Here is a 23,079-nt window from a genome sequence, read left to right as displayed (position 1 = left end):
ATGCCAGCACTGTGCACTACAACACAAAGATGGATAGAAACAAAACCACTTCTTTAATAACAACAATGAACGAATGAATGAAAGCAAAATGACTCTTAGAGCAAGAATGTATCAAACAACTAAATCAAGAAATATACCAGAATTTATCCATATAAGGGAGGAAAAGGAAAGGTATTCTCTGGTAGAATATTAATTCTTTTAGTTTTTTGGGAGAGGGCTTGTCTGTCTTGAAGGAAGACAACTCTACCTCATTTTCCACATACAATAAGTCAGAATATTATTTTCCTCTTTGGCAAGCATTCAATTACATATGACTTGTAAAGTTTCTTGAGATTATCAAACTTAGGGTTCTGCAAAATATGGCCTCTATAAAACTATAGCTTCATACAATAAAAATTTTTCTCATCATCAGAATCCTTAATTTACAGAGGAGTGTGCAAAAGCTTACAAAATAGAAAGACATTTGTGTTTATGTAGACAGCAGACTAAAAGAAATTTGATATCCAGGAAGAGAATGACTGACATGACTGTAGTCTATTAAAAAGCATAAGCAAAAATAAAGATTTTTCAGAATCAAAATTTTGATGGAAAAGAGTTCACAGTAATATAAAGATCTACAACTGTAACCACTTTATAGAAACATTTGAAAAGGTGAGAATATCCTTTTGCAAAATTTTGAAGAGAAATATAGGGTTATCCAAAATTAATTTTAATTTCAAAACTGAGATTTTTTCATATTGTGGTTTTATTTAATTTTTATACTTACTTCATTTACTTTGTATCAATTCAATTTCAATATTCAAACGAAAGATTTTTACTTTTTGTTCCCATTCCATATGGCAATCTTGAGCCTAGTTGCTGTATGAGCCCTTTGGTGAGTGGTTACTTATAGTATAGACAGATGAAGTAATTATCATGTGACATTAGCTCCACGTCAGAACATGCAGTAAATTCTGTGTGCATTTTTTTACCCCACAATGAGAAATAATTTGAAGTGCCTTATCTCTCTTAGCTTAGGTAGGATAAGTGGCAAACAGTGCAGCTTTTGTGATTATGTATTTGATAAATATAAGCACAGTCTTGTGAAAAAATAAACAAAATATTTCCTTCTCTCCTCCTTCAATATTTATAAAACATACTTTATTTATGAAGAGATTAACTACTAAGAATAGTTATTAATTTAATAAAAGAGTTAGTGATTTATTTTTGTTAATCAAACAATTTTTTTTCTTAATATCAACAAATAAAACTGCCTCAAGAAGATGAGCCATACCTTAAACTGTGAAAGGAGATCAAACACACATGGTAAGGTAAGACCATACATCTATTCTTATCTGAGTGGAGGACAGTGATCTAGGTCCATAATGGGATTACAAATCCATATTTCCAAACATGCATAAATATCAGTGGTTTCACTTTATTAGGAATGCTGTGGTGATCGATTCTGGTTTCACAATTAATGATTTTCAGCATAAAGTCAGCAGATGAATATACTTAGCCATCTCATCAATTGTCTGGTTCTTCCAGCAAGAGTTATTTGGCTCTTTCTTTAGCTAAATAAATATAAAACATAAACCTGTACCACTGCTGGTAGGCCCTATACCTTTTTAGAAGCTTCAGATTTCCCTCAAGTAGGTTTACAGAGATTAATATTAAAGGCTGAATATTAAATATCGCAAGCCTGTGACACTAATCTATTTGAACAATAAAAATGAGGCATAGTAAATGAGATCTCAGAAATACTGGATATGTTTCTTCATTAAAAAAAAAAAACACAAAAGTTTTTAATTAAACCATCCAATTTAATGTTTTTATATGGCACTTCAGTTTTGAAGGTAAAGTGAACTAGAGACAGCTGACAAAGAAATTATAACTGCAATTCCTTGGTGAAAATGTTAATGACAGCAAAATATTGTTTAATTAGATGATTGCAGCATCTGGATTAACACTCTTTAAGAGCGATGTTCCTGTGCTTGTCTGCTTCTTCACACTTTACAGACATTTTGTCATCTCTAGGTCATTAGGAAAGAATTTTTAATGATTTTTCTAGAAGCAAGTAGTTCAAGTTACATCTAATTAGATGACAATAATAAGCCCAACACATGCAGTAGCTAAATATATACATAATTAACCAGTGAGGGCTTGTACATCACAGAGTAAAAAAGTGGAAAATGCTAAACAGGCGAAAAAAAAAAATGGGGGAGGGGGAAGAAATTCATCTGAAGATGTCTTTTTTTTCCACAAGCCTTTAAAAATAAAACCCTTTCCACTATAAGAAATTGTTCACAAGAATTATGGATGTAATTATTCTCCATTTCTTTTAAAAGCTGTGGCGTGTAGGATTTAAAAGACTTAAAATTCAAATAAATACAAATGCAATCACAAATTTAATATATTACAATTTGAAAAGAAAACTCAACCAGTTAAATACTGAGAAATAGATTTGAAAACTAGAATTCTAACTAAAAGAGTAAGCAGTGCAACCACATTACAAAACAACTTCTTGTTCCCACTACTCTTGATCCCTTTTGCCGTGGTGGGATTACTTCTAAATGCTCTTTTCAATAAGTAATCTTTTCAATAACCTTGTAACTGAGAATAGTAACAATTACTTGTTTGCTATATCACCCAGAGGGTTCAGTTGACATATATGTTGGTCCCATGCAGAAAGGAAAATTAGAATAATCATAGCTGTTTCCAAGCCTTCAAAGCAAAAGGATCCCTGAGAAAGAAATACGTAGGAGGAGGGGGAAGGTGGCCAGGAAGGTTTATGTCTATGCAACCAGGACAAAAACCAGGGGTAACACTGAGACTGATTGATAAGCAGCAGAGTGCAGTGTTTACCTTTGGGAGGAAAGCCCTGAGCTGTAAACATGATGAAATATGCTTGAGCCAGAAAAGAGGGCAAGAAAGAGGTGAAGAGCCTGGAAACAGAATAGGAAGTGAGAAAACAGAAACTAGAGGGCCAGAGAAACAGGTTGAAACAAGACTTTATAGAGGTTTGAAGATGGAGAGAGATTTTGAACTGAAATTGCAATGGGATATCAGGCCAACACAAGCAACAACAATCATATACTTGGATAGAAAATAAAATAGAAAGAGAGATCTTTGAGAGCTGCAATAGACGGTTATTAAGTCATGAGTACAGATCACAGCAGAAACAGTTAAACAAAAATAAAGTGTGGAAACATTTCAGAGGCTAATGTAAAGATTAAAATATAAGTCATAGAAAGATGGATTTTTTTCTGAAGGGACACTGGTATTTCAAACACTAAGAACATAAAGGATAGCCAGGAGTCATTCTTGTCAGGACAGACATACTAGCAAAACAGGGAGAGATTTAAGGAGAGATTCATATATTTATTTCAGTGGTTCTGTTCCTCAGAGTCCAACCAGTCTATGTAATTAACAGTATTAACAAGCAGAGAAAGGACTTCTTGTGTGAAAGGACCCATCTGCATGATGTCACAAACGAAAGAAATGAGCTGGTGTTAGAACTCTCATTTCTGATCTCTCTTCCAAGGCTACTGGTTGTTGAGTAATTTCAGAAAAGGATCACAAGAAAATGTGAGTGCTTTCATATTGTTTTGTAAGCACTAATCACTAAATAAGCACCATTGTAAAAAAAAAAAAAAGGAAACTACAAAGAATTAGCAAAAGATGCACTAAAGATGCACCAAACTTTTGTGGTTTAGTTAGTTGTCATTTTTTTAAGTGGACATCTACCTGGATAAGAAGGAAAAACACTGAAGTGACCTTACTTATCACCTACTTACCAACAGATAATCCACATTTTTTTGAAGTGTCAAACCTCCATATTTCTGACTAAGCTATAGCTCAGATATGCTGCAAAAGCCAGTAGAAGTTAAATGGCGACATGAATAAAAAAAAAAATTGATGCATATATTTCTCAATAGCTAAAACCAATAATATTGTTAGAGAATAAGATGCTGCTTAAATAAACAGTTATATTCTGAAACTAGGTCATCACTGCCTACATGAACAATTACTGGCAAAGAAGTTGCAACTTCTAAAAAAATATTTCTTATGGAATCTCATTACAAAAGAGTATAATTAAAAATGTATTTGGAAATTGGATTTCCAAGAAGAGAAAAAAAGAAAATACATGTCTTCACTTAGAAAAGGAGGTCACAAGCATATTCAATATTCTATCTTTTTGTACAAAATAGAAATTCCTGTATGTTCTTCTGACTGCTGAGGGTCCTGTGTACAGTGCATATAAAAACTTGTGTCTGTTTAATAAAGATGTACCTGGACAGTTACCAAAACAGCGTATATAAATCTTATCAAAACTAGGGCAACGACTACTTAGAGGTACTTTGCTTCCAGTATTGTATTTATGGTAGAGTTATTAGTTTTTCTAGTGCTTCATCAGAAAACACCTATTTCTTGTAAAGGAAATACTTTTGAGGAATACCTTTCAACATAAGACGTACAGAAAATACAAGCACAGCTGTAAAAGCAGCAGTGTCATTCAGGCTGCCTCATAGCTCTCGACCCTGCAGTTTTCCAGATCTCAGGCTGGGGTGGCACCATGCCATGCAATAGGTGGAGCCAGGATCAGCTTGGGGATGTGAGAACTTTTAGGCTTTCTAACACATATAGGTTTTGAAGCTTTCTTCTCTCTGGTTGGACTTGGAGCTCAGGTGCACTCCATTTTGAGTGGGTTTCTGGTTTGTCAGGAACTTTATGATGCAATTCTTTGCAATGCCCCCAAGCTCTTCATGAGTTTTTGGAAATCAGCTTCCTAGCTAAAGCACAGACTTCCTTAGAATACAAAACCAGATTGATCTTCCAAAAAATAACTTGAGGGGATTTTTGCTTCTTTCAGAAAGTTGGAAAACTTTGGGGTTTGTTCCAAAGTGCAATAAAAAGTTTATTGTCATGTCTAGAATTGCCTGTTGGACTTCAGTCAGTTTTGTGTGTGTCATTGGCAGGGAGTTCAGCTATCGAGGATAGATTTGATTAGAATTAAAAAAAAAAAAATCACATATTGCTGAAAGATTTTATAAGATGGTAGGTAATGCTGTGAAATGAGCAAGAGAGCTTATACAGTTAACTATGAGATTACATGAACATGTGAGATTTACCAGTAAGAGACTGATACACATAAATCTGCTAGAAATTAAATGCTTTGAGTCAGAGAGAGACACTCCAAAGGTAGTGAGCAAGCTGCTTTTCCAAATACAACATAAACTCATGGACACACACCAAAAAATAGTAAATAGTCAGCAATCCTTTAAACTTTGGCCATAGCAGGTGGTACCTGGAACGGCATGGTCAAGCCATCCTGTTGTAAGGCAAATGAATGCTACCAGATGACCTTCAGAGAAACTTGTCTTGTACAACCACCCAAACCGTTTGGCTACAAAACATGCCCAGCAGGACTAGTATTAAACAAAAGGTCAAAAAGTATTTCTTTTGAGACCTCTGTGATACTCTTACGGAATTTCTTCATGCTGAACCTTGTTTACTGATGAATACTTTAGTGTAAGTGTCACTGCAATTCCTAACTGACTTCAGACGTAATGGTGTGTTGCAGGTTTGGATGCTTTGGTGATGTACATAAAAGTAAATGAACTTGGAGTTTTAAACTGATTTAAAATGAAAAACAATTTATAAAAAAATTGGCTCAGCTCTCATCTATTCTCATTTAAAGAGTTTAGTCTCACTGCTGACGGAAGAAATGAATATATAAAAGGTAAATTACAAGCAAAGGATTTTTCTGTCAATATTGTATTAGACAAGGACTGAGGAGACTTAGGCTATCTTGCCAGCTCTCCAGAAAAATCCTGGGTGAGGCAGTCAGTGAGTCTGCAAGGCTTCGCCTGTATTTCCTCATCACCAGAAGGGCAGTTGACGTGCAAAAGGCATGAAGCAGCTGTAGACAGGCCAGTGTCCAGAAGCAGGATAGCCACATTCTCATGGCACTGTGCCAGAGGCAATAAACGCTCAGCAAGGCTCCTTCCTCCAGCAGAGATCTGCGGGACTGTGGCTATAATGCTCGGGAACCAAGCTGGTGAGCCTGCATTGGACTTCACTACATGGACTTTCCAACCCAGATGTCCAGTAGTTTCAAGGACTCTGCTTTTTGCTTCACTGCATAAGGTAAAAATACCCTCAGATTTCCAAATGTTCAGTAGTAGCACTTCTGTATCACACTGGGATAACTTGATGACACATTTATTAATATCCCTAAGACTGGATATATGGAAGATGACTACCATAAATGCACAGAAGCAAAAGCCTAAAGGTTCAAAGCAAGTGAATTTGACAGCTCCTGAATTCTGCCACTGCCCTACTGGGAAGAATGCAGTGACTGTCCTCAGACTGGTCAGGATAACGAGTGCTACCTTTGGGCTTCACACTTACATGTATCTTATATCTGGCCTGAGGACAACCTTGAGCATAAAAGTCAGGACCAAGTAAAGGTGAGCGTTGTAACACTGGAGTACAAAGTGATGCCCAGTGGAATTTAATTTGGGTTTCAAATTAAAGCTCACTGAAGGGAAATGTCTGAGGAAGGCTCTCCACAGGCAGGTTCACAAGCAGCATGTGTGCTAAAGGCAGGAATCATAATAGTAGACAACCTCCTGGAAATTTTTTTATATGGTCTAGAAAACATTTTTACATTTAAAACTACCATAGGATTGAACACGTAGAAAAGGGAAAGGTGAAAGGAATAATATAATCGTGAATGTTTAATTAATGACAATTGCCAGAAAAGCCCTTTTTTTGCCAATAACAAATGGATGTCTACCGCAGTTATTTCTCATTTTAAATACCTAATGTGATACTATACTTCAAGTCAAAGAACTAAATGAGAAAAGATGCTGTAATCTAATCATACCACAATCCAGGTGACATCTGTACTAGGCAGAATACTGTTGTTATTCTGCTGTCTAGTTGCTGTTGCTGAGAATGATGAAGTAGCGAAATTACATTTTCCCATTATTATTTCCAGACACTCTCTGGCAATGGTTTGTTGACTCTAATAAAGCTTCAGACAAAGCTGTCAGCAGAGGAAATGGCAGAAGGGGAGCAAGGAACAGCCTCCACAGCAACACATGAATCTGAAGTCTCAGTGATTGGTTGTGCATTTTCTGATAAAATTTAATGTGTGTGTGTTTCTGAATCTATCACAAAGTTGCAGCTGAATTCTAGAGGGATAAATGTATTCTATCAAGTCACGGTGCTTAAGACTTTGACAAACAAACATATTATGAAGGATTAAACAGTCAGAAGCCTTACCTGCTATAGTATTGAGGAACATCAAGTATTCAAAGTTAGATATCTCCCGTCTCTGCCAGCGCTGAGTCATGTTGGAGGATTTATAAAGCTGTCGGGGTGTGGCCAGAGAGATTCTCCTAGGAAATACATTTAAAGAATTATTTTTTAAGAGTCACATTAAATGTTAAGATATAGGGCAACATAATTAGTGTGATTAATTTCAGATTATCTCAGAGGCTTTTTTATTTCATTTAATGAAGTGGAGAAGACACTATTACCTTATTTGAGAAATGGCCAAAATTAAGAATGATATTTTATTTTACCACTACTACAGCATTGTAATAAATCAGAATAATATATTGTGTTTTATTTTATTCTGAATCTGGTTAAAATACTGGGAGTAAAAGAACTGCAGACCTCCTGGTGCCTGGCTTGTCTAGTAGGAATAAAAGAGGTATACCATTTTCCTGTTTCAAAACGATATATTGAGATAAACTCATTAGGGTGAATGAGTGATAGATTAAAGTGCCATATATTTCCATCACATGGGTTGAAGGTATTTATTATACAATTTGTGCACCTCTTCTCTGGTCAGCTACCCATGATCCTTTCCTGTAACCCAGTAAGCTTCAAGACTTCTATTTATAGCCTGGTTTCTGAAAGAATCAGGGTTTACTCAGTTATCTGTTCATCTGCCTGTCTCTCCATAATGACTTCTGAATTGTATTTAATTCAAATTTGGAAGAGGAGTAGAAGCTTCTAAGATACTCAATTTCCACACATTTTCTAAAACTTACTGGATAAGGGAGAGAGAATTAAACTACATGCCACGGAAAAGTGAAGCAGAAAACTTCAGCTCTTCTGCATTCAATTTGTCAACATTACAATAACCAAATACCATACACCAAGTTCTAAATTACCCATTGCATGTAATATCCCTGGTTGGTAAAATATAGGGGACTATAGTCAGTCTAGACTAATGTATTAAAGAAAACTATCTGCAACAAGTAGAAACAAGCTCATTGCTCTCAACTCATTTCTAGAGAAAACAGTTCTTGCCTGAAAAAAAAAAAAAAGACAAGGAAAATCTTTGGAAGAAGAAAATATTCATCTCCTCAGATACAATTCTTTACAGAAATTTAGATCTTATAAGTGTATCAAAATAGGGAAAATGTTTATACCTGTTAAAAACAACAACAACAAAGAGGGTTTCCAATGTGTAGTCTGAATTTATTGAATTTAAAGAATGTATCAGTAGTATTTCTATAGCTTGTCAAGGGTAAATAGGGACACTCAATGCTTCAGCTTTTAGTTGCACACTAAGCACACTAACTGTAATTCTTCTAGACTCTGCTGAGTATTTTCTTAAAGTCATATGCAAATTGCCAAATTGGGCTGTGGTTACCAAAATGTGAACCATCCACTTTTAAAGATATATGTACATACTTCTATATAGGCACTAAACTCTACTTCCAGAGAAATGATGAGTATTGGCATGAAATTGGTGTGTACAGTTACAATTATGTGTCTAAACTGCCAGTGGGCAGGTTGTCAGTGTCTGCCATACTTCAGCTTACAGGTGGGGCATACAGACATGACCATGCAAGTGTATTTACCCAAATAGCAGGACATGGGGCTTTGCCACGTAGACTAGCCTTATTTTACAGTACACTCTAGGATGCCAAAGGTAAATACACTTTACTACTACACAGAAGGCAATACAAAATGTTTTAAATTTGTTTCTATTACACTTCTTATGAAACAAGTATCTAAAGAAATATTGCAATGTAACCATATTTCATATTGCATTTTATAGATTAACAATTAGTTTTACAGTGGAATTCTCAGACATACTGTTCCCAGTAAATTTTGAGTAACACTACACACCAAATAATAAACACAGAAAATAAAAATACTAAGGAGATCATTAAATTTACAAAGCATTTCTGTCACTGACTTTGTGTTCCACCCATGACAAAACATTTATGCATCAGCACAGTTTATTAGCTGCTTTTAGACTTTATTCACAATCTTCTAGGAGTCTCAAAAATCTATAAACTGTCAAGTGCTGGACTTCACATTTGAATACCTGATTTGAGCGAACTCTACAGAAAATCAAAATATACTAAAAAAGGTCCTTATTTAGTCCATATCTAAGGTGTTTGAAAGATTCACAGTTATTTCAGCAGAGACTGGAAAAAATTATGCACAATAAATTGGTTCCACACCTGCTTGTTTCAGCTAACATAGGAAGACCCACTGTTTTCTGTTTTGCTAAATCCACCCAACTTTGATCAAACTATTTCTCTATTCAATATGCCATCACCAATATGAAGACTCAGAAATGAATGTGCTTCCTTTGCTTCTAGAGAACCATGAAATATCTACTCAAATGGAAACTGCAGAAAACTCTGAAGTACAACAGAATGATCCAGTTTTTCAAGTTTTATATGTTTAAACGTGTTTAGAAAACACTTCGTGACATTTTATTGAGGGAAGGGATGTTATATATCCTATAAGTGGAGTACGACACAAACCTTTTCACAGTCGCTTTTAATTTAGTTAGCTGATGTTGAATACAGTTATGGTAACTATCAAAATACATTTTTTCAGCAAAAAGTTCATAATTTGAATTTCTTAGCTTTAATAACTCTAATGCATTAACAGCCCACAGAATTTCAGTGGAAGGTGCCAGCACATGTTCAGTGGTGACATAAGATACTGTATCTTTACCAATTCTTTGATCTCTATACACTTACAAAACCATCAGGCAGCTCACAGTTGGTTTCTAAGCTTGATGTTATCCTCAATAAAAAGAATCAGTAAATTACACCTGAGGTGTTAAAACCCTCAAAAGTAGTCTGATAACAGCATGGTAAAAATGTGGATATTACCCCACCTATGTAGAATCATATGGACTTGCAGAAGTAAGTTAAAAGGCACAGCACTGTCTGCCCAGTTGTATCATTTGTCAAAGTCATAAGGAAACTACAATCAGTGCAACATGTTTCAGGGACACTGAAAATGTATTTATCAAAGACAGACTAATTTGATTACCAAATCAGACTGAATCCTTAAACATGTGATTGATTTTAAGGATGTAAATACTTCTTTGCAACATTAGGCACAGGCTTGAAAGCTTTGTTGAATCAAAGCACTGTTGGAAAAGGCTGTTGGAAAAGGTAGCAAAGTGGTAAAGTGGAGACTTGCTCAGAACAGCAGGTCTATAAGGTCTTGGGAAGATATATTGGTTCATCTGTTTCCAATACTTTGTGTCATTAGTGCATAAATATTGCTATTTCCTTCTACTTCATCTACTGCATCTTTGTTAATTGCAGGATTTCACAATGAAAATAGAAATGCACTTGAAGTCGATTGTACTACATTAAAAGTAATTTACTCCTTCAGAATGTTTCCATCACTAATACAAGTCTTTATGGTACTGTAATTAACTTTAGATGACATGTTTATCAAAGTAATATCAGAGAGGAAATATTACTTACATAAGTAAAACTAAAGAAATTAAGCAAAACAACCAGAAAGATCTGCTTTTGTTGAATTAAAGTACAACCTAACCTGGAAAACTGGTGATAAAAAAAACATTTTACTCCGCATAGTAGCTCCTTTTGATTACTCAGCAAAATTTCTCCTTCTGTTAGTTATACAAATAAGGATAATTTTAAAAATTAGCATTCCAGAGCCAACACATTCATAGGAAGGGAAACTATATTCTAACATCAACAAAAGATTAGATCAACTACAGAGCAGTTATAGAGCCAGATTTCCCCTCAATTACTCCACTGCAATCCTACTGAAGACAATAAGGGTATGTAGACAGGAAAAAAAAAGAAAGAAAAACCCCATGATTACAGGGTCTTTATTGTGCATAAATCATACCATGATTATACAAAAAAAAAAAAAAAAAAAAAAAAAAAGAAAGAAAGAAAGAGAAACAACTTCACTACCATATGCCAGATTTATTCTGAAGGCTAGCAAGCCCATTTTCGATTCAAATTGAACTTTAATCAAAAAGGTATGGAAATAACTGCATATTATATTGAAGCTGAAACTTTTCTAAATAATTATATATCAACAAACTTTTTCAGACAATTATTCACTGAATAATGCACAAAGGATATGAATTTCAAAAGTAAAAAATGTCACTGTAGATAAGAAATTCTGATTGAGAAATTTGCATTTTGTTTGTGCTAGAACATGTGGCCATTTCTGTTTCAGAAAAGAATACTATTACTTTCCACATACAGACAGCAATTCCTCTATCTTGAGTATATGGAAGAGCAATGCAAATATTAATAAGATGCACTTTCCAAATAAATGCCCCAAATTCTCCTTGATCTCAATGAAAACTTGAGAAATCTGGCAGTTTGCCTAAAAGTTTCAGCACATTCAGGAGATCAAGCCTTAGGTATCATGAGACTCTCCAGCTCATGACAGGGAATGATGTTCAGCTGGGAATGAAATAGTTCTCCAGTTCTAAAAATGCTTTGACACTTCAAAGTATTTCCACATTTTGCACTGGTATAAAACAAGGACAATGTGAAGTTTTGGTTTGTAGGAAATGACTTCAAGAAAGGGAAAGATACACCCCAGACATTACGCTGATGAGTAAGTCATTGGCTTTTGACTAAATCAAGCCAAATGGATGTCTGAACCCAAAGCACCATATTTTGTGAATTCCCTGCTGTTTCCTCTCTCTCTTATATTTATTTATTCTTATTTCATTTTGACCAGAAGTTAATCCTGAATCTAAAAATTTTTTCACCACATTTCTGCTGATACACCCTCAAAAACAATTTTAGGTCTGAATAAACATTTCTAAACAACAACCCCCAAAACAACAACGACAAAAAGATTAAAAAAAAATTGAAGTGGAAATTTCCTCCCTTCAACTAAGTGAAGTACACATGAAGATCATCTTACATATCACTGAAATAGAAATACATTTATAATATAGGTTTTCAAAATTTCCAGCCTTATTTCTGGTCATAGGTTCATTTGATGTTGTTGTTGTTGATAATAAAAGCTGTATGTGAAAATCTCTAGGACTCAGCCTTAGTTGATCTTTCAAAAATACACATCCTTCTTAATTTTGGAAACAGAAGAAGAATAATGCATTACTAATGTGCAGAAGCAATTTGGAAGTTGCAAAATAGCCACTATGATGATAAGCAATTAAGTAAAATACACACACATTCATATAAAAAAATTAATTTTCATTCAGCAAGCACAAAACTTATTCAAGTTTAGTTCCACGTCCTGCATAACAACCACAACAAGGATGAACATTTACCTATAAATTTATAAAGTCTCACTGGAAATCAGACTTTGAAGAGATAAGGTGTAAGTTTTTTCACTGGAAGGTGTTTATTTTCTGCAATCAGAAAAAAAAATCTAATCATCTAATTTAAAATAATTTTACTTCTATCCCATACTAATACGCCATATAGCAAGCAAAGTAAGCTTAAGAAGGAGAAAATCTAGAGTTTCATGGCAGGATTAATGCTCTAGGATTGACATTCAAAAAACATCAACTTTATAAAGTAATAATCCCGAAATATACTAACTATTTTAATGAAATTACCTGGCTTGTGGCAAACCATAGCTGGTTCCTACTCCAACGCGTGGTAAGCTGTATACAACTTTTTTCACTGTTGCTTGGTCAGGAAAATTAAACATAACAGAAGCTAAATGAAGAAAAGAAAATATGGAGTAGTAAAACATTTGCAGAAGTCTGTTTCTCCATCTGCATATATTTTTCAAATGCTCTGGTTTCTATTTGGGGAGAGAAGTCAGTTCCACTTTTATCCTCCTGGGGATCCAAGGTACAACAGAAATTCCTGTTGTACTTCGTAACTATGTATAGTTATCTGGTTGATGTTATGGCATTAACTCTCCCATTTTGCAGAAGATTTGAGCATTGTTTATTTCAGAGGAACCACGTCTTACTATTAACCCACATAGCCTCTTACCAGTCTGGGAAGTTGTCCAGTAGTCAGCACAGCATTTGGTCTTCTAACTGGTGCAATAAAACACACAGGCCCAAGGAAGTGTTTAATTCCCTCCCCAGTTGAAACCAAAATGTACATCAGAGCTCCTCAGGGCAAAAGACCACTGACACTCCTCACCAGACATTGAACTCTGATTCAGAGTAGCACATACAGAAAACTGACTGGATCTATTTATTTATTATCTGGTACTTTTTTACTTTAACTCAGTTTATAATTAGGAATTATCCCTTTATATATTTCACTAAAATAATTGTGGAAATTGAGAATAGGGGTGAGACAATAGAAAAAGTAAATTTCCTATCAAACATCTGAAGAATTTACCAATTGTAATGATGTCGTTTTGCAGAGAAAGAAATGAGATTGATCTATGTGATTGATTTTAATATAATTTGCACTAAATACATGCAACAATAAGCTTTGTTGAACAGACCTAAGCACTTTATAAAGTGTGCACAGCTTTTAAATTCTAAGATAATAAATAACATTCAAAATAAACACTACCATAATTTTATGCAACAAATATAACTATGACCTACTTCTGTTTGCCATAAACACTTCCAAAGCTGTGTTCTGGAGAAGATAACGTCTTGAAAAAACAGCCCGAATCTCGCTGAACATCCATTTTCCATGGAGGCCTTCAGTATAGGCAAGGACCTTTAAAGAAATTCAAGGTGACAGTTATTAGCTGGAGTTTTTCAACAAAAAGTTGTGAAAGAACACAGGAAATTCTACCCATCAATGAAGTACAGTTAAGTTAATTGTGTCTCTTTAACATTTAAAAACCATGAGTTAAAACATTAAATGTTTTTAACAAATGCAAGGAAGAATACCTGTTGTTAGAAGAATATCAGTAAGCACCATAACCTGATACTCCTAAAATCTATTTCTCATAATAGATCTCATATCCACTCCTTTTCCTCAAAAAACACCCCAAATCCAAACTCTACAAGCAAGCATAGGGAAATGAACACAGTTACAATCACGCTTAGCTGTATTTTCTTCCAGCAGTGTGCATGACACCACTGTCAGTAGTCTATCAGATAACAGATTTACTTCTGAGGCTGCCTTATCCAAAGTACAACCAAAATAATATAACTTGCTATTCGTATCCTGTTCAGGGTCATGAATTACAAGTCCCTCCATTCCATTAATAAATACAAAAATTAGCTAGAACAGTATGTCAACATAATTTTTCTAAAGTTAATTACATTTAATATCTCAAACCATGAACAAACTTTAAAAATCTGTAATTTTGCATTTTAAAATTAATGTGAAAATATTTTAAAATAAAATAGTTAAACATTAGCATTGCTTTTCCAGTTTGACAGTTTCTCAATTGAATGTATTGATCTAAGACTAGATATTAATACCTAAATGATATTTTTCACTTTTCTTTAATGTTGAGGATGTTCAGGAAAATAGAATAAAAAAGACGCAATTTAATTAGATGGCAGCTTTATCTCATCTGTGAATTACCACTCCATCAGTATCATGTACTGTAAAACAATCTTTTTCCAATCTTTTTCATCAGATGGAAGGCTGCCTTGAGCCCTCCACATCTGCTCAGGTGGGCCTTGCCATGACACTCCTACAAGGAGTCAGTCAGTTGTCTGGAATAAGGACCCTCACTACACCGACCTGCATTTCCCAGGCTTTTGACTGTGCCTTTGCCTAGGCTGCAGCCCCTGAGAGTTACTGCCTCAGTGAAACCAACACAATGAACACCTTCACTAGAGGGAAATGCAAAAAGGTTTCAGACTGGAGAGACTGAATATCTCCATTCTCCATTAGGTACACAGAAACTGTTGGTACACCGGTTTGCAGTGCTCTAATCACTCAGTTGAGATCTTTACTTTCTGTAATCATGACCTATCCCAGCTTCTGAACAGGGAAATGTTAGGAAGACCATATGCTGCTGCTGTCAGTGATCCCTCATGCTTGAGGTAATGGGAATTGTATTTCTTCAGTTTTTTCACTGCTTCAAGTTAGCAACATGTCTTCATACATGAAAAAGCTAATTTAAATTTGTGCTCTTGGTGTACAACCTTTTTCTCATAACCATGATGAGTCTATTTCAGAGATGACAGTAATAACAGCAATAATACAAATGTGCTTCAGCACACAAAAGAGTGTTCAAATGTTAATTTTGTCCTTGATGGAAACTGGTCAGAGGAACACACTGATTCCCATCTACTGTTCACACTAGAATAAAGTACAGAAAAAAAATAGAACAACACTGTGGCTGATGGCACTGTTTTGTTCAACTCAGTTCTCAACCCTAATTAAACACAGTTTGGAAGAAGGGAAGGGGCTTGATTTCTTTGGAGATCTCCCAGACATGTGCAAGAGACTGTATGCTCTTTCCATTCAGTTACAGGTCAGCTGTGTAATACTACCTCATATGCTAAACTCTTGCAATGGTTAAAAATCGGCACCTTATTTTTACTTTGAACTCCAGTAGATCCCATGGTACCTTTGTCTGTGAGTCTATGAGTATCAAATAACTTTTTCTTGTGTTGGTAATTATAGACTGGATCCAGTTACTGCTTAGCTTTCTCTTTGATAAGCTAAATAAACTAAATTTTCCCTGTTTCTTTTTTTCAATGAGATGCTAGGATACAGCTGGTATCATGTATGTGAAATTCAGGTGGTTAAGAACAATGACTGTGAAGACTTAAGCACCCTCCTTCTTTGAATGTTTGAATGTATTCCGCTGCTATCTAGTATATAATTTTTGTAAATTCACAGGTTTTTGTCATACGGAGGAGGAAAATGCTCAAGTTTAAAAACCTAAAATATGAGAACAGTCTCTTACAGAGAGATGTTTAAATGTATCTAGGTGTACCCAGACCTACAGGCAGAAGATTTGCCTAAGAATTAGTTTCTTGACAAAACACCATGCTTCGGGAAATTACTTTTCATGTAAAAAATATTTCTAGGGTTTTTTGTAAGAAAAATGTTTAATACTGGCTATATCCTATGTATTAGCATTTCAGATGATTCACAGTAATACATTTATGATGTATTGATATATACCACAGCTTAGTTATTAGAGAACAACAATAAAAGCACATTGTATACCAATCAATCATACACTGGTTGCCTTTTACTTCCTCCTCTTTTTAATTAAGTATAAAGCAATTGTAACTACACAGAGGTACATTCAGCTCACTATGAAATGAATGGCTTAAGATAGCACTCCAGTAAAACAGCAGAATAGATAGGAAATCAGAGGAAAGGAAGGAGTCTATAATTCAATTACTATCCTCAAATACACTCTTCTTAACTGTCTGTTAGTTCTACAAATATCAGATTATCATTGCCATTATCAAATAATCTCAATTATTTCAGTATTTCTGTTGTATCATTTTCCTGTCTAAGATATACTACCCATTTTTGCCATCTAACTCATCTAACAGCATTTTCATGTGATGCATTAAACCTGCTATTATTAGATATCTACAATTTACAGCAGATATTACTGACATTGTTGCAGGATTCTTTCCTGTTGTTGTTATAACAGCCAAATCAAAGTAATTTAATTTTTCCAAATTTCAATCTTTTAAAAGGCTTATATAATTTTTTTTGTTCCAGAATGATTTTTAGCGTTTCATTTTCTCATATCACATGAATTAAGTCCTGGCTATTTTACAATTTTTTTACAGACTGTATGTGTTATACATTTCATTGTTCTTAAAAACATGGAAACAACCACTTCATTAACCAAAAGACACTGAAATTACATTACCTAGTTATCTGAAACCAAAATTGCCATTTGCTTCATCCAACATCTGGTTGTTTATACTTAAAGTCAGTGTTCCTTATCTTGATAGCTTTATGAGTTTTTCTCCTAAAAACAATTCATGAAGACTTTTTGTCTAGGCCTGTTTCAATGGTTGGAACTTCATGACTAAGATATATCTCAGATAAACTGTTTTTATTAAAATAAAAAACAACCAGCCAATATCTGCATTTGACCCAAGCACACTTTTCAATTTTAATATTAGTTGCAGCTGTTTGGTTTAAAGCACATTTTGCATTGTAAACCCCTTTCACTTGCTCAGGAATATGGGTATGTTTTAAAAATATCAATGGGTCCATGGGCCAGACAACAAAAATTTGCTAGGATGCATTGCAGCAAGATGAAGCTCCCACCAAACAGGGGAATAAGAATTCTCTAAAACTCAGATTTCTGTAATATGGAAAAACTTCTGTTAGTGACATTTATTTAGATTAAATTAGTAAAGCACTGTGGGATGCAGATGAAAAGCTCTACAGAAGAGAAGCAGAACCATTACTGAAATGGTTTCCTACTTGGTTCAAATATGAAGGCTCCATTATTTTAATTTTATTGCTGATGTAATAAAAATCTCTTTTTTTTTCAATTAAGAGTAATTTTTAATCATAAATCTGTATCAGTAATTATTCGATTATTGATAATTAACTGCTAACTAAAAGCTGGAATTTTGAGGTATTGCATTAACCAGAAAATCAGAAATACTGCTAGAATGCCTGATAGATTATCTCCATAGAAGGAACACTTATGCATTGAGGCTTATTTTTGCTGCATTATAGCATTTCTTAGTATCTCATAGCACCAGACACAGCATGCAAAAGGATATTTTGGCCCTTTTAATTATTGTTTTTGGAACTGAAATAATCATAAAATCAGGTGCTATAAAGAAATCAAGGAAAGCAGCCAGTACAAGTACTATTACTTCCACAGCCTGCTGCAAAGAATTGTTGCATAATTCCTTTTAAAAAAAAAAACAAAACACAACTCTTTAGGGTGTTTCATTAATGCATACGCATATGATTGAATCTGCCATTTTCAGTGCTAATTCATCATTTGTCTTTTAAAACCAGACTTGTGATTCAGGGTATTTCAATTCTAACCTGATTTCTCAATGAAAGTATCAATTGATACTTTCAACATTATTCAAGCTTTATTTATATCTAATGCAAAACGCATATATCCATTAACATGTAATATAACTTTGTTGATGTGTTCTGTGGGTTTGGGGTTTTGATTTTTTTTAATTAATTTATCTATTTTCAAAACACTAATTCCCTGATTTCCTTCATTACTCACTACCTTTTGTACTAATACTACGAAACAAGAGCAGTTAGGGACATGGTTGCCTTGTACTTATCTGTAGTAGAACTGGTTCATATCAAAGTTCCAATAGATTATTTATTTTTGAAGTCTGAAAGTGATCCTTGGAGCCATGCTTTCTGACTAAAATAGCCATTTCCTGAAATTAAATGCATTTTACTTTATCAACGGCCAGAAGGACTTGCAAGAATACTGTAATTTTGGTACTGAAGGCACTTTTTCATTTTATAAAGACAGTCTGGTTCAGTGCTTGAATGAAGCTACTACTATCTTTAAATTGGATGCCACTATTTTAGCTAGAACCTCAAGGAAAAGAGCTCAGGTATGTCCTTAGTGTAGACATTAAAATCTCATCTATCTGTTAGATGGCTCTACTACCTGGCAACATGGGATATTGTCTTTGCCACATGGTAAATTTCATTCTCTTTTTCTTCTAGAGATGCAAGAAACTTCTATGAATTTATCTTTTTTTATTCCTTAATTTACCCCTCCTACTTCTTCAGCTTTAATATTTCAAAAAGCATTCACTCTGCATTTGAACAGTTTTGTCTTGACTGAGTAACGTCTAGTGGGTTGTCGTTATGTCTTTGTAGCCCAACCCAAAGAAATGCTTCATATTTTTGCTTGATTCAAAAGTTTGGAGACATATGCTTAAAAATACCACATTGTATATTCCCATTCTCCTCCCCCATCAGTCCAATTTAATTTTTTTTTCAAGTCTATTTTTCAGTGTTTTAAGTGTTATGAATTATGTGTGCAGGACTTCATTTTTCACCAAACTTAGTATGTTTTTAACTCTGCCAATTTTAGCTACAACTATTTTATTTATGCACTAACTGTATTCTGTACCCTTTTTTTTTTTTTAACTAAGCTTGAAAAGTTGTGTTTCTTCCAAAGCAAAATAAGCCCTTGTAATCTACATATACTGTGGTCTCTTAGTTTGAACAGGATTTTGGTTTGTACTTCATTCTTCATTCGCCATCACCAGTTTTTGGAAGACAGATTACCCACAAGACCAAACTATGAGTCTATCTCATTTGTCTCAACCTTGAGCAGAAGAAAGAAAGAAGTCTTCATTCATTTCATTTATGCTGAGGTCTCTAAACCTATGTTACCAAAACGAACAAAAGAAAAGCAGCCTTGGTGTTCCAGGTTTCTAGGTCAGGAGCTTGCATGCAGATTTTCATGGCAGACTTTTCTGTGAATGCAGCTACCAAGGAGAGAAGAGAAACTGTCTGAAGCTCCCTTGTCTGTCCTTGTCAAATGAATATTTAATATTCCCTAAGGTTGAGAAAGTGTTTTTTACAATGAAATTCTGTTCTAAACTTAAAAAAACCCAACAACATATATTTTTGTTAGTCTGACACTATCCTCCTCCTGAGAAAAAAACAAACATTTGTGATGGCCATGAACTAGCCAAAAAGTTCTGCTTGGGTCTTATGCCTCCATACTGTGTGGTGGAAACTGTACCTCCTGCTTTTTTGTATACAGTGAGTTAACAGGTTCATGATGAAAAAGCTAAAATCTAATTTCTTAATGTCACCTAATCTTTTTTCTATATGAATAAGCAGAAAACAATAACAACGACAACAACAATAATAATAATAAAAGATGCCAAGGAAAGGAAGAAAAAAGACATTATCATTGTGGGAAATGTTACTAACCATTATAGTTGCATTTGAAATAGCAAACAAAGGCATTCTTCGGTCACAGAGCAGCAGCTGATTTCATATTAACCATTTTGTAACATCCTGGTAACCATAAAAACCACTGAACTTACCTGGTACATTCCCTACATCAGCATCTTACAGGATGCTTCCAAATTTGCAACCTCAGCACTTAAAAGATGCCTGTCAAGAATCATAGAATCGTCAGGGTTGAAAGAAACCTTTAAGAGCATCAAGTCAACCCAGCACTGCCACTGTAATCGCTAAACCACTAAACCATATTACCCAGTGCCAGATTCAGATGCCTCTTGAACACCTTCAGGGATGGTGACTCTACCACCTTGGGCAACCTATTCCAAAGTCTGACCACACAAACAGTGAAAAAACTTTTCCTACTATCTAATTTGAATCTCCCCTGTGTCACCTTAAGGCCATTTCCTCTCATGTTCTCGCTGCAGGCACAGTAGAAGAGATTGGCCCCCACCTCACTGTACCATCCTATAAGGGAGTTGTAAAGATGAGGTCCACCCTGAGCGACCTCTTTTTGAGACTAAACAAATCCAGCTCCTTCAGCCATTCCCCATAAGACAAGTTCTCTAGTCCTTTCACAAGCCTTGTTGACCTTTGCTGGACGTACTCCATGGAGGAAACAACATGGAGGACTTCACAAAAGCAGATCACAGCGTACGGATATTCCTCAGAGTGCTGTCAAGAGCCAACTACAGAAGTGTGGTTGTCCATCTGTTCCAGGTACACAATAGGTATTCATAAAACAGTTTGGCATCATTGTATGCTTTTAGAGGTTAGAAACACATGAAAATGATTACTGAAAATCATTCTCTCCTGTCAGGGATTTGGATTTTCCATTTTCAAGAGTTTTCGAGCATTGCTATTTGCTTCAAGGAAAATGCGAAATTCTGAAAGCAGATCTTCATAGGTTAAGAAAAATGACTCCCATAAACGTACAGCAAACCTTCTCAGAACAATTTAACAGTACAAGAGCTCACTAGAAGTACATGTCAGACTGCATGACTCCTTCATGTATTCTAAATACAGATTGAGATGACAGACACTGATGGCATGAAACCAGACTCTAAGGGTTTATGAAATACTATATTGAGTAGGTATTATATAATTTCAAAATTTTTAATGAAGTACTGAGTATGATCAACTTTCAGATTTAGCAGGAAAAATAAGCATACACTGTAACAAAGGATATATATGTCAAGATATGTAAGTGTAAAAAGAAAATCTCTTTATTAAGAGAAATCAATATCATGTAAGTTCGAATAATGAAACACCTTGTATTTTGCTTTTCTAAAATGAGAAACTGAGAATGTAAATAGACAGAAAGGGTAAATCAAATTAATTTAATGTCCTTGTGTAACACTGACTTCTTACTACTTTTTTATACATTTAAAACCACTTTAAGGACATCCTCTCTGCCTCAACTCCCATAGTTGCACTGGAGTAAATACTTCTAAAATTTCATCAAAATACTATGCTTTCATTTTTTCATTGCACATTTTGGTCTAGTAAAATGTTCTCACTTTCTCTTTACATTGTCTCTTTTCCCCTTCTTTATAACCTGCTTATGTGTAAAATGTTTCTTGTCAGCTTTAAAAGCGTTCCTCCAAGTAGATCTTGTAATGCTATGCTCTGCAGGATGAGCTGAGTATTAAGTGACATTACAATTTCTCAATTCACATCAGTTTCAAAAACCTTTTTTAAGACTTTTTTTAAAAAATAAATATTGGCACTCCTGTTTCATTTTTCTCCTCGTCTTCAGGGATATAAAAAATGCAGATATTATTTTTGTGGTTTTGGGCTTTACTCCCTTGCCAAATATTCTCGGCTTATACTTCTACTTCCAATGTTTTTTTAAGCTTTCAAGAGGCCCCTTGTCTTGAAACATGAGGTTCTGTTCACCCAAACCTTTTCTAAATTTGATTTCTCTGGTCAGCATACCACTTCAGTATCTATTAAAACAATGCCCACTCAGCTGAAAGCAGCAGACGCTCTTATTCCCACACTCATTTTCAGTCATCTGAAAAATTATTTGAAGTTGGTCCATTTGAAGGCCATTTTCCTGTTTTCATTGGCAAAATGATTTTGAATGTTATGATTTTGTGTTTTAGGTAAGAAATTGAAAGGATATTGGGATTTTTTGAGAAGTAGCTGCAGTAAAATAATTAGAGTTAAAAAACTCCACTGCTCCTAGCTATGAAAATGCTGCTGCCTAATGTTAACATCCAGACCAAATAATCCAAAGAGAATATCTTATGTATTCTAAATGCATTCTTCCTAACAATGATTTTGTGAAACACCAATGCATAGTTTTAAATATAAGGATACGTGCTGCTGACATGGGAAATATATTACCTTTGTGACAATAGAATTCTGAATAATAATTATTTTATCATTGATTTTATGGGCATTGCACATCTGTGTACCTTTGCCTGGTTTCCTTCCTATGCAATATGCAAACAGATTGTCAATTTAGGCATGAAATTCTAGCAATAGACTGACATTCTTGGGAAGAATAGCATCAGGAAGAGGTAGTATATTTAGATATTATCAACTTAGAAAAGGTAGGCAGAGGCCTTTTTCAGGCTCTGCTTCCAGACAAAGCCAACAATTATTGTTCTAAGCAAAGGTTTCAGCTGATTTAAGGATTTTAAACCATGAATAAAGCTGACGGTGATGGCTGGAGCAACAGTACATGTGGAGAAGCAGAAGACAAATACATTCTAGTGCCATAGAAAACTGTATTAGAGCACAGCCCACCTCAAAATACTGAGGTTGAGAAAACAAGTAATGGGGCAAAATCCAAAGCAGAAAAGCTCAATTAGCTCTACTCAGCAACAGGATTGAAGCAGATTGTGTCGGATACCTCACAAGGTTTAAGACTCAAATTTAGTGAGAAATGTTAATGGAACTGATGGTTCCATTCTCACTCTACAGCTTGTGCTCAGAGATTAATCTGAATAGGTTGAGTGGTTATCTCAGTACTTAG

At 34.7% G+C, this 23,079-nt stretch overlaps 1 protein-coding gene across 4 annotated transcripts in view; it reads right to left on the bottom strand.

The window, feature by feature from the left end:
- NBEA (neurobeachin) overlaps positions 1 to 23,079 on the bottom strand; it is a 470,259-nt gene that overhangs the window by 88,225 nt on the left and 358,955 nt on the right. For all 4 annotated transcript variants that reach the window (XM_050332434.1, XM_050332435.1, XM_050332438.1 and 1 more), the window contains 3 exons: positions 13,817 to 13,934; positions 12,854 to 12,956; positions 7,273 to 7,388 (listed from right to left, as the gene is read on the bottom strand). In XM_050332434.1, coding sequence (XP_050188391.1) covers positions 7,273 to 7,388; positions 12,854 to 12,956; positions 13,817 to 13,934 — 337 coding nt within the window. The remainder of the gene's footprint in view (positions 1 to 7,272; positions 7,389 to 12,853; positions 12,957 to 13,816; positions 13,935 to 23,079) is intronic.

This window comes from Myiozetetes cayanensis, unplaced genomic scaffold, assembly GCF_022539395.1.
Source record: "Myiozetetes cayanensis isolate MyiCay16 unplaced genomic scaffold, myiCay2020 scf5-8, whole genome shotgun sequence".
Taxonomy (NCBI): Eukaryota; Metazoa; Chordata; class Aves; order Passeriformes; family Tyrannidae; genus Myiozetetes; species Myiozetetes cayanensis.
Note: the sequence above shows the minus strand (reverse complement) of the source record. Positions and strands in the feature narration are given on the sequence as shown.